Consider the following 13,170-nt stretch of genomic DNA (forward strand, 5'->3'; position numbering starts at 1 on the left):
GGAGGCCATTCGGCCCTTCGAGCTGCTCCACCATTCATTATGATCATGGCTGATCATCAAATTCAATATCCTGATCCCCCCCGTCCCCCCCATATCCCTCGATCCCTTTAGCCCCAAGAGCGATATCTAATTTCTTCTTGAAATCACACAACGTTTTGGCCTCAGCTACTTTCTGTGGGAGTGAATTCCACACATTCACCACCCTCTGGGTGAAGAAATCTCTCCTCACCTCAGTTCTAAAAGGTTTCCCCCTTATCCTCAAACTCTGACCCCTAGTTCTGGACTCCCCCCACCATCGGGAACATTCTTTCTGAATCTACCCTGTCTGACCCTGTTAGAATTTTATAAGTTTCTATGAGATCCCCTCTCACTCTTCTAAACTCCAGTGAATATAATCCTCACCGACTCAGTCTCTCCTCACATGACAGACCTGCCATCCCAGGAATCAGCCTGGTAAACCTTCGCTGCGCTCCCTCTATAGCAAGGACATCCTTCCTCAGATAAGGAGACCAAAACTGCGCACAATACTCCAGGTGTGGCCTCACCAACGCCCTGTACAATTGCAGCAAAACATCCCTATCCCTATACTCAAATCCTCTCGCTATGAAGGGCAACATACCATTCACCTTCTTTACTGCCTGCTGTACCTGCGCGCTTACTCTCAGCGACTGATGCACAAGGACTCCAAGGTCTCGCTGAGTATCCGCCTCTCTCAATTTACACCCAATCGAGTAATGATCCATCTTCCTATTATTGCTACCGGAGTGGATAACCTCACACCCTCTGCGGGACTCTTTCGTAAGGGTGTGAGAAATCGGGCAGGCCACTCTGGCCCCTCGAGCTTGCTCCCACCATGCATCAGAATCATGGCTGACCCTTGACCTTAGGTCCACAGCTCTGCTCCAATCCCTTCCCTCCGTGTCTCGAACTCGCTCGGCAAAAAAAAAACTCAGAGACTGAGCGGCACCACTTCCTGGGGTGGGGAACACGCATGCATTCACCGCCCTCTGAGTGACAAAATCTCTCTCAGTCTAAATCGCGTCCCCCCCCCCCTCCCCTCCCCCTTATCCTGAGGCAGTGTCCCCGGGTTCTCGACTCTCTCGCCAGGTTTGGGGGCAACAGTCTCTCTGTATCTATTGTTCTAAAGCGGAGGTTGATCCCCCCTCTCTGAGAGTTAACATTGAACCACTCAAAGAGGAGTCCCTCACCCTATAATCTGTTAAAGTGAGTGTGAGAAGTGGTACGATTCACTCTTCAGCAACTTCTAGTGGCTCAATGAGAATAACTACCTGACACTCCCTCTGTAAAATCAACACGTAAGACTTTATTTATCTAACTAGCAGTGAACAGGTTAACTAAACTGTTAACAAACCCAATAAAACACCATTCTAATGGAATGCTGTTTAGATATATACAACTCCCACTCAATAACAAAAAGAATATAACTTTTAGTCACTCTCTAAATTACAACCAGGTTTTGTCTTCCAGAATATTCTGTCTTTGCTGATTTCTTCTGTCTGAAACCTCTGTCTTCTTTCTGTACCTTTTTGAGATTTTGAATTGAAAGCTATTGTCTGTGGCAGAGAATCATAACATCCCTGCAGTGCAGAAGGAGGCCATTCAGCCCATCGAGTCAGCACCGACCACAATCCCACCCAGGCCCTATCCCCGTAACCCCACACATATTTACCCTGCTAATCCCTCTGACCTACACATCCCCTGACACTAAGGGGCAATTTAGCATGGCCAGTGCACCTAACCCACACATCTTTCAGACTGTGGGAGGAAACCGGAGCACCCGGAGGAAACCCACGCAGACACGAGGGGGAAACGTGCAAACTCCACACAGACAGTGACCCGAGGCCGGGAATTGAACCCGGGTCCCTGGCGTTGTGAGATCGCAGTGCTAACCCACCGTGCCGCAGTTACTATCTGTCTCCCTGGAGATGAGAGCTGTCTCTTATACCCCTGGTGACATACCAACATCCCCACAATGTTCTCAGGTCACCAAAACATCAAATTTAAATCGAACAGGCTGCTGTTGGCTAAGTGCCTTGTTTAAACTGATTGGTTAAAATTCGAAAAACAGCCCGTAGTCTTGGCAACACTTTGGCCTTTGATATGATATTTCAGTCTGTGTACTCTATATGCACCTGCACCTCTTTTTAAAACTCTAAATACAGAAAAAAAAAAACACCTTTCAAACAGACTATTTTGCAAATACCAACTTCTCAACGCTCTGCTGTCGGGTCCCAGAAGCATTTCACATGTTTCGGGGGAGGTTGCCCCTTCATTGCTGTCAACTCCCGGCAGGATAGACCTATTCCACACAGCCCCTCCTCAGAGGACAGTCCCACTGTCTGAAGAACCAGTCGTCCGTAACACTCCCTCTGGGGATTGTACATTTGTCAGGGACAGAATGTATTTGCTGCCTTGTCACCCGTAATCAGTGTGATTTGTGTGAAACGATGTGTGTCTATTCTTATCCATGGACTTTTCATTCCAACTGAATTATTCAGCAGCAAGCTTTTGTGAGTTTGCAATGAAGATAATTATTCATTCTCACTTACCCTGACTTAACAGAACACCACGTCACACACGTGTGCAAAGGCACATGTGTGCACACGCACAGAGGCACACTCACACACACACACACACACACACTCACATGCATTCACACAAACACGCAATCACATGCAAATACTCAAAACCATGCACTCACACATGCACAGTGGGTTAGCACTGCTGCCTCACAGCGCCAGGGACCCGGGTTCGATTCCCGGCTTGAGTCACTGTCTGTGCGGAGTCTGCACGTTCTCCTCGTGTCTGCGTGGGTTTCCTCCGGGTGCTCCGGTTTCCTCCCACAGTCTGAAAGACGTGCTGGTTAGGGTGCATTGGCCGTGCTAAATTCTCCCTCAGTGTTACCCGAACAGGAATGTGGCGACTAGGGGAATTTCACAGTAACTTCATTGCAGTGTTAATGTAAGCCAACTTGTGACACTAATTAATAAAATTAAATAACTAAACTTAAATTTAAAACTTTACTCACTCACGCACACACACTCACAAAGACCGCACACACACTCACACTCACTCAAACACACACATACCTGATACAGCTCACTCATACACACACTCACTCACACACACTCTCTCACACACACAGACACACTCATTCTCACACACACACACTCAATAGCTCACTCACTCACACACACACACTCACTCACACACACTCACACACCTGATACAGCTCACTCACTCACACACACACACACTCAATAGCTCACTCACTCACACTCACAGTCACTCACACACCTGATACAGCTCACTCACACACACACACACACACACATTCTCTCACACACATACACTCACACTCACTCACTCACACACACACCTGATACAGCTCAGTCACTCATACTCACTCACACATTCTCTCACACTCACACACACAGACACTCACACTCTCACACACACTCTCACACACACACACTCTCACACACACGATACAGATACAATGCACGTTTACAGATGAGAGTTATTGCAGTGTGTGATTCCTGGTGTTTGAGTTCCCGCCTGGCAGTCCTGTGCTTCCTGTGAATGGATGTGTTGATTTCAGGTTGTAATGAGGATCCTGTGAAGTGATGGATTCACTGCGGAGCGGCACTTTCTTCCAGTCCGGTATCTGGGAGGCGGTTTCTCAGGGGAATTGTCAGCCTGGTGCAGGTGAAGTACTCTGACTGCTTCTTGATGTCTAGCCGGTTCCAGAGTCTGACTCCCAGACTGGCTGGTGACTGATGGATTGGCAGAGTCCTGGAGCGACAATGGAGCAGTCCCTGAAGCCAGTTTTGATCATGAGTGCTGGGTTCACTCCTCGGCGGACCACCCAGTCTGGGTGGGGGGTGGCCATTGTCAGATTGAGTCACATGAAAGATGGAGGCAGTCAGTTTGGAAACTCCGGAATCATTCGGTGCTGACCCATCCTTAAACAATGAGATGTGTAAATTCCCCAGCGGAGAACCCACACCCACATCCATATTCAATTAGTGAATCACTGGACACTTGCCAAAAGTCACATGATTTGTGGCAGCCATCTTTTTTCAAGTATTGACTGGCAGTTCATAAGTGTCACGAGTAAGCTTACATTAACACTGCAATGAAGTTACTGTAAAAATCCCCTAGTCGTCACACTCTGGCGCCTGTTCGGGAGTACACTGAGGGAGAATTTAGCATGGCCTAGCATGGCCAATCCACCTAACCTGCACATCTTTGCACACTAAGGGGCAATTTAGCATGGCCAATCCACCTAACCTGCACATCTTTGGACACTAAGGGACAATTTAGCATGGCCAATCCACCTAACCTGCACATCTTTGGACACTAAAGGACAATTTAGCATGGCCAATCCATCTAACCTACACATCTTTGGACACTAAGGGGCAATTTAGTATGGCCAATCCACCTAACCCGCACATCTTTGGACACTAGGGGCAATTTAGCATGGCCAATCCATCTAACCTACACATCTTTGGACACTAAGGGACAATTTAGCATGGCCAATCCACTTAACCTGGACATCTTCGGACACTAAGGGACAATTTAGCATGGCCAATCCACTTAACCTGCACATCTTCGGACACTAAGGGACAATTTAGCATGGCCAATCCACCTAACCTACACATCTTTGGACACTAAGGGACAATTTAGCATGGCCAATCCACCTAACCTACACATCTTTGGACACTAAGGGGCAATTTAGCATGGCCAATCCACCTAACCCGCACATCTTTGGACACTAAGGGACAATTTAGCATGGCCAATCCCCCTAACCTACACATCTTTGGACACTAAGGGACAATTTAGCATAGCCAATCCACCTAACCTGCACATCTTTGGACTGTGGGGGGAAACCGGAGCACCCGGAGGAAACCCACGCAGACACGGGGAGAACATGCAAACTCCACACAGACAGTGACCCAAGCCGGGAATCGAACCCGGGTCCCTGGCGCTGTGAGGCAGCAGCGCTAACCACTGTGTTACCGTGCTGCCCTTATATGACACCTTCCTTGGGGAAGGAGACCTGCATTGGACACAGATGAACCTTCCCAATGCCCTTTCTCCTGCTTGTATACCAGCCCCATTTGTGATAAATGTAACCATACCATTTGCTGTCCCAATTCCTTGCTGTAGCCACATGTCAACTCTTGCGTGTTCAGTAATTGTTCCACAAGGGGGGACAGCCCAGTGCTCCTGGACATCCGCGTTTCCCGCTTGCTCACCACTCTGCCACTCCACCTCGTCGTTTCTCACTCGCTTCATCAAATTCTCTTTGAGTTCTTCCCCACGCTAACTTTCTCAGCCGCCTTCTGTATACTGTATCTGTGGGTGGCACGGTGGCACAGTGGGTTAGCGCTGCTGCCTCACAGCGCCAGGGACCCGGGTTCGATTCCCGGGGGCACGGTGGCACAGTGTGTTAGCGCTGCTGCCTCACAGCGCCAGGGACCCGGGTTCGATTCCCGGGGGCACGGTGACACAGTGGGTTAGCGCTGCTGCCTCACAGCGCCAGGGACCCGGGTTCGATTCCCGGGGGCACGGTGACACAGTGGGTTAGCACTGCTGCCTCACAGCGCCAGGGACCCGGGTTCGATTCCCGGGGGCACGGTGGCACAGTGGGTTAGCGCTGCTGCCTCACAGCGCCAGGGACCCGGGTTCGATTCCCGGGGGCACGGTGGCACAGTGGGTTAGCGCTGCTGCCTCACAGCGCCAGGGACCCGGGTTCGATTCCCGGGGGCACGGTGACACAGTGGGTTAGCGCTGCTGCCTCACAGCGCCAGGGACCTGGGTTCGATTCCCGGGGGCACGGTGGCACAGTGGGTTAGCGCTGCTGCCTCACAGCGCCAGGGACCTGGGTTCGATTCCCGGGGGCACGGTGGCACAGTGGGTTAGCGCTGCTGCCTCACAGCGCCAGGGACCCGGGTTCGATTCCCGGTGGCACGGTGGCACAGTGGGTTAGCGCTGCTCCCTCACAGCGCCAGGGACCCGGGTTCGATTCCCGGGGGCACGGTGGCACAGTGGGTTAGCGCTGCTGCCTCACAGCGCCAGGGACCCGGGTTCGATTCCCGGGGGCACGGTGGCACAGTGGGTTAGCGCTGCTCCCTCACAGCGCCAGGGACCCGGGTTCGATTCCCGGGGGCACGGTGACGCAGTGGGTTAGCGCTGCTGCCTCACAGCGCCAGGGAGCCGGGTTCAATTCCCGGGGGCACGGTGGCACAGTGGGTTAGCGCTGCTCCCTCACAGCGCCAGGGACCCGGGTTCGATTCCCGGGGGCACGGTGACACAGTGGGTTAGCACTGCTGCCTCACAGCGCCAGGGACCCGGGTTCGATTCCCGGGGGCACGGTGGCACAGTGGGTTAGCACTGCTGCCTCACAGTGCCAGGGACCCGGGTTCGATTCCCGGGGGCACGGTGGCACAGTGGGTTAGCGCTGCTGCCTCACAGCGCCAGGGAGCCGGGTTCGATTCCCGGGGGCACGGTGACACAGTGGGTTAGCACTGCTCCCTCACAGCGCCAGGGACCCGGGTTCGATTCCCGGGGGCACGGTGGCACAGTGGGTTAGCACTGCTCCCTCACAGCGCCAGGGACCTGGGTTCGATTCCCAGGGGCACGGTGACACAGTGGGTTAGCACTGCTGCCTCACAGCGCCAGGGAGCCGGGTTCGATTCCCGGGGGCACGGTGACACAGTGGGTTAGCACTGCTGCCTCACAGCGCCAGGGACCCGGGTTCGATTCCCGGGGGCACGGTGACACAGTGGGTTAGTGCTGCTGCCTCACAGCGCCAGGGACCCGGGTTCGATTCCCGGCTTGGGTCACAGTCTGTGTGGAGTCTGCACGTTCTCCCCGTGTCTGCGTGGGTTTCCTCCGGGTGCTCCGGTTTCCTCCCACAGTCCTAAAGATGTGCAGGTGAGGGGGACTGGCCGTGCTAAGTGTCAGGGGGATTAGCTAGGGTAAATACATGGGGTTATGGGGATAGGGCCTGGGTGGGATTGTGGTCGGTGCAGACTCGATGGGCTGAATGGCCTCCTCCTGCGCTGTAGGGATTCTGTGATTATGATATGGCCTGATCGAGACACTGGGTACAGGGGGCAGTTAGGAGTGGGCAGTAAATGCTCGGCCAGTCAGTGACGCCCGGGTCCCGTGGATTGGTGGCACTGAGGCCAATTCCAGTGCTGGTGTCCACTCTCCGGCTCCTGCAGAGCGGGGGATCGAACCCGCGGCTCTCTGGGAGGGAGGGGTTCATACTCGAGTCTGTCCATCCCACCTTCCCAGGGGGTGGGTAACCCGGACCGGCCAGTCTGACAGGCTGCTGTACAGGACAGACTCGGCTAGACTCTCTGCTGAAACACTTCTCTCTCTCGCCTCCTCTAACACGCCCCTTGTAACTGACCTGTTTGCAGGAGCTGTTCATAAGAACATAAGAAATAGGAGCAGGAGTAGGCCATCTAGCCCCTCGAGCCTGCCCCGCCATTCAATAAGATCATGGCTGATCTGACGTGGATCAGTACCACTTACCCGCCTGATCCCCATAACCCTTAATTCCCTTACCGATCAGGAATCCATCCATCCGCGCTTTAAACATATTCAGCGAGGTAGCCTCCACCACCTCAGTGGGCAGAGAATTCCAGAGATTCACCACCCTCTGGGAGAAGAAGTTCCTCCTCAACTCTGTCTTAAACCGACCCCCCTTTATTTTGAGGCTGTGTCCTCTAGTTTTAACTTCCTTACTAAGTGGAAAGAATCTCTCCGCCTCCACCCTATCCAGCCCCCGCATTATCTTATAAGTCTCCATAAGATCCCCCCTCATCCTTCTAAACTCCAACGAGTACAAACCCAATCTCCTCGCCTGTTACCTCCTCACATGGCCCCTGTTCGATGGAACACTGACAGATCAGCTGGGTTAAGATGCTGTGCTCTCTCCACTCCCATTGTTTTGTTTCTTAACGGTCACGGGCATTCGGCCTCTGATATTCGGGTAAGCGTTCTCCAAGGCGGCCTTCGCGACACACGACAGCGCAGAGTCGCGGAGCAGAAACTGATAGCCAGGTTCCGCACACACAAGGACGGCCTCAACCGGGATATTGGGTTTATGTCACACTATTTCACATAAATATTTCTGCTTTTTTCCTCCTGAGTCTTTATCATGCGATCCTAGAATCAGAATTTATGTCACACTATTTGTAACTCCCACAGTTGCGTGGACCTGCAGAGTTTCACTGGCTGTCTTGTCTGGAGACAATACACATCTTTTTAGCCTGTCTTGATGCTCTCTCCACTCCCATTGTTTTGTTTCTTAAAGACTGGATTAGTTGTAAGTATTCGCATTCCAACCATTATTCATGTAAATTGAGTCTGTGTCTTATAAGTTCTGTTTGTGAACAGAATTCCCACTCACCTGAAGAAGGGGCTCAGAGCCTCGAAAGCTTGTGTGGCTTTTGCTACCAAATAAACCTGTTGGACTTTAACCTGGTGTTGTTAAACTTCTTAGTGTGAATAATAAATCAGGGAATGTTTTCCTGGAGTCTGTCGCCCTCGGCTGTGCTGTCCTGAGCACTGCAAAATGTCAGCCTGACAGCTTTCTTTTCTCTCCCTCTCTCTCTCCCTCTCTGTCTCTCTCTCTCTGTTTCTGTCTCCCACTCTCTGTCTATCTCTCTCTCTGAGTGTCTCTCTCTCGCCCTCTCTCTCTCCCTGTCCATCTCTGTCTGTCTCTCTCTAACTCTCTCTCTCTCAAACGCTCTGTCTCTCTCTCTCTCTCTCTCTCTGTCTCTCTCTGTCTCTCTCTCTCTCCCTCTCCCACAGCTAACTCTGTGAGGTACCGTAAGCCGCGACTCTTATATCCGACGGGACAGAGCAGCTCCAAGCTGGCACTGCGTGGCAGGACGCTGTACCTGGAGTGTATCGCAGAGGGTCTGTGAGTATCTGTTGGGGGAGGCACGGTGGGACAGGGGGCGGGGGTTTGTGCACTCAGAGAGAAACAGGAACCAAGAATGTAAAGTGAAGCTGAGACTCCGGTGAGGGAAGATGTGGTCAGTGATTTCCCAGTGCAGCTCAATCCCAATTCCCATCCCGGCCGGAATTCTCGGGGCTCGAACGCCCTCTCCCACCGACAGCGGGAACGGGGAATTTGATGCTCAGATAAATCTGCATTCACGGCAACAGGAGCAGCGATTCGCAGCGGAGGGCAAAGGTCGGAGAATCCGGGCCCCAACTCCTGGCTTCAGTTACCCGACCCCGGGGTCAGCGACGGGCAGTGCGGACATTCACAGACCCCGACTGCACAGAGAGAGCACAGAGAGACCATCAATTAATCCCAAACTCCCCCCTCCCCTCACCACCCTCACCCCACCCCTTTTTCCAGCACTCCCTGAGCACTAACCCTCCCACAGTGTGGCGCTCCCTCAGCACTGACCCTCCCACAGTGCGGCGCTCCCTCAGCACTGACCCTCCCACAGTGCGGCGCTCCCTCAGCGCTGACCCTCCCACAGTGTGGCGCTCCCTCAGCGCTGACCCTCCCACAGTGCGGCGCTCCCTCAGCGCTGACCCTCCCACAGTGCGGCGCTCCTTCAGCACTGACCCTCCCACAGTGCGGCGCTCCCTCAGCGCTGACCCTCCCACAGTGCGGCGCTCCCTCAGCGCTGACCCTCCCACAGTGCGGCGCTCCCTCAGCGCTGACCCTCCCACAGTGCGGCGCTCCCTCAGCGCTGACCCTCCCACAGTGCGGCGCTCCCTCAGCACTGACCCTCCCACAGTGCGGCGCTCCCTCAGCACTGACCCTCCCGCAGTGCGGCGCTCCCTCAGCACTGACCCTCCCACAGTGCGGCGCTCCCTCAACACTGACCCTCCCACAGTGCGGCACTCCCTCAGCACTGACCCTCCCACAGTGCGGCACTCCCTCAGCACTGACCCTCCCACAGTGCGGTGCTCCCTCAGCACTGACCCTCCCACAGTGCGGCGCTCCCTCAGCACTGACCCTCCCACAGTGCAGCGCTCCCTCAGCACTGACCCTCCCACAGTGCGGCGCTCCCTCAGCACTGACCCTCCCACAGTGCGGCGCTCCCTCAGCACTGACCCTCCCACAGTGCAGCGCTCCCTCAGCACTGACCCTCTCACTGTGCGGCGCTCCCTCAGCACTGAACCTCCCACAGTGCGGCGCTCCCTCAGCACTGACCCTCCCACAGTGCGGCGCTCCCTCAGCACTGACCCTCCCACAGTGCGGCGCTCCCTCAGCACTGACCCTCCCACAGTGCGGCACTCCCTCAGCACTGACCCTCCCACATTGCGGCGCTCCCTCAGCACTGACCCTCCCACAGTGCGGCGCTCCCTCAGCACTGACCCTCCCACAGTGCGGCGCTCCGTCAGCACTGACCCTCTCACTGTGCGGCGCTCCCTCAGCACTGAACCTCCCACAGTGCAGCGCTCCCTCAGCACTGACCCTCCCACAGTGCGGCGCTCCGTCAGCACTGACCCTCTCACTGTGCGGCGCTCCCTCAGCACTGAACCTCCCACAGTGCGGCGCTCCCTCAGCACTGACCCTCCCACAGTGCGGCGCTCCCTCAGCACTGACCCTCCCACAGTGCGGCACTCCCTCAGCACTGACCCTCCCACAGTGCGGCGCTCCCTCAGCACTGACCCTCCCACAGTGCGGCGCTCCCTCAGCACTGTCCCTCCCACAGTGCAGCGCTCCCTCAGCACTGACCCTCTCACTGTGCGGCGCTCCCTCAGCACTGAACCTCCCACAGTGCGGCGCTCCCTCAGCACTGACCCTCCCACAGTGCGGCGCTCCCTCAGCACTGACCCTCCCACAGTGCGGCGCTCCCTCAGCACTGACCCTCCCACAGTGCGGCGCTCCCTCAGCACTGACCCTCCCACAGTGCGGCGCTCCTTCAGCACTGACCCTCCCACAGTGCGGCGCTCCCTCAGCACTGACTCTCCCACAGTGCGGCGCTCCCTCAGCACTGACCCTCCCACAGTGCGGCACTCCTTCAGCACTGACCCTCCCACAGTGCGGCACTCCCCCAGCACTGACCCTCCCACAGTGCGGCGCTCCCTCAGCACTGACCCTCCCACAGTGCGGCGCTCCCTCAGCACTGACCCTCCCACAGTGCGGCGCTCCCTCAGCACCGACCCTCCCACAGTGCGGCGCTCCCTCAGCACTGACCCTCCCACAGTGCGGCGCTCCCTCAGCACTGACCCTCCCACAGTGCGGCGCTCCCTCAGCACTGACCCTCCCACAGTGCGGCACTCCCCCAGCACTGACCCTCCCACAGTGCGGCGCTCCCTCAGCACTGACCCTCCCACAGTGCGGCGCCCCCTGGATGAATTGGCGGGTATTTCGGAGTTGCAGTCTCTGCAGTGAGGGAGGGACCTGTGGCCGGAGTCTGTCACGCTCCATGACCTTTCCCTCTCTCCCACAGGCCGACTCCGAGTGTGCACTGGGAAAGGCTGGATGGGAATCTCCCACGGGAACGGGTCAGCTATGATAACTTCAACAAGACTCTGAAGATCAGTGAGGTGATGGAGGATGATGATGGTGAATATCGGTGCACCGTGAGGAACCAACAGGGACAGGTGAAACACACCTACAGTGTGTCCGTCGAGGGTACGTCACCTATTCTTCAACACTCCCCCCACCCCCTCTGTACCTCTCCGTTCCACTCCTCCCTCTGCTCCCCAATTACTGACAATCCAATTGGAACAGGAGGAGGCCATTCAGCCCCTCCCTCTCCAGCCTGTTACACAGGAACAGGAGGAGGCCATTCCGCCCTCTCTCTCTCCAGCCTGTTACACAGGAACAGGAGGAGGCCATTCAGCCCCTCTCTCTCTCTCCAGCCTGTTACACAGGAACAGGAGGAGGCCATTCAGCCCCTCTCTCTCCAGCCTGTTACACAGGAACAGGAGGAGGCCATTCAGCCCCTCTCTCTCTGGCCTGTTACACAGGAACAGGAGGAGGCCATTCCGCCCACTCTCTCTCGAGCCTGTTACACAGGAACAGGAGGAGGCCATTCAGCCCCTCTCTCTCTCGAGCCTCTTACACAGGAACAGGAGGAGGCCATTCCGCCCTCTCTCTCTCGAGCCTGTTACACAGGAACAGGAGGAGGCCATTCAGCCCCTCTCTCTCTCTCCAGCCTGTTACACAGGAACAGGAGGAGGCCATTCAGCCCCTCTCTCTCGAGCCTCTTACACAGGAACAGGAGGAGGCCATTCCGCCCTCTCTCTCCAGCCTGTTACACAGGAACAGGAGGAGGCCATTCAGCCCCTCTCTCTCCAGCCTGTTACACAGGAACAGGAGGAGGCCATTCAGCCCCTCTCTCTCTCGAGCCTGTTACACAGGAACAGGAGGAGGCCATTCAGCCCCTCTCTCTCTCGAGCCTGTTACACAGGAACAGGAGGAGGCCATTCAGCCCCTCTCTCTCTCTCCAGCCTGTTACACAGGAACAGGAGGAGGCCATTCAGCCCCTCTCTTTGAGCGGGTCTCCCCCCTCTGCCTGCTCCCTGTGAGGGGACTGAACCCTCCTCCCAGCTGTTTTTTAAATTTCTTACTGTCTCAAGTAAGCTTACATTAACACCGCAATGAAGTTACTCTGAAAATTCCCCAAGTCACCACACTCCGGTGCCTGTTCGGGTACACTGAGGGAGAATTTAGCACGGCCAATGCACCCTAACCCGCATGTCCGGGAGGAAACCGGAGCACCCGGAGGAAACCCACGCAGACACGGGGAGAACGTGCAGACTCCACACAGACAGTGACCCGAGCCGGGAATGGAACTGGGCCCCTGGCGCTGTGAGGCAGCAGTGCGAACCACTGCTTGTTCAGTCTTTAGCGGTTGTTTGAACCTCTCTCTGCTGTGACATGTTTTCACTCTCTCTGTCCTGTCTCTTCCCAGCTGCCCCTTACTGGGTTCACAAACCTCAGGATGGGATATACGGCCCCGGGGAAAATGTCCGCCTGGACTGTGACATCGATGCCAAACCCAAAGCTGAGGTCCGCTGGAGACTCAACGGGGTTCCGCTGAGCGGTGAGTGAGGGTTCACTGCATCAGGGTGAGGGGTCACGGCCTCAGGGTGAGGGGTCACGGCCTCAGGGTGAGGGGTCACGGCCTCATGGTGAGGGGT

The 13,170-nt window shown here is 55.7% G+C and overlaps 1 protein-coding gene across 1 annotated transcript in view; it reads left to right on the forward strand.

Moving 5' to 3' along the window:
* Positions 1-13,170, forward strand: part of LOC144487375 (neural cell adhesion molecule L1-like) — a gene marked incomplete at its 3' end in the record, with an annotated part of 83,132 nt that overhangs the window by 22,331 nt on the left and 47,631 nt on the right. The window contains 3 exon segments of the mRNA XM_078205462.1: positions 8,857-8,968; positions 11,472-11,656; positions 12,942-13,073. Coding sequence (XP_078061588.1) covers positions 8,857-8,968; positions 11,472-11,656; positions 12,942-13,073 — 429 coding nt within the window.

The sequence above is a fragment of the Mustelus asterias genome, unplaced genomic scaffold, assembly GCF_964213995.1.
Source record: "Mustelus asterias unplaced genomic scaffold, sMusAst1.hap1.1 HAP1_SCAFFOLD_759, whole genome shotgun sequence".
NCBI lineage: Eukaryota > Metazoa > Chordata > Chondrichthyes > Carcharhiniformes > Triakidae > Mustelus > Mustelus asterias.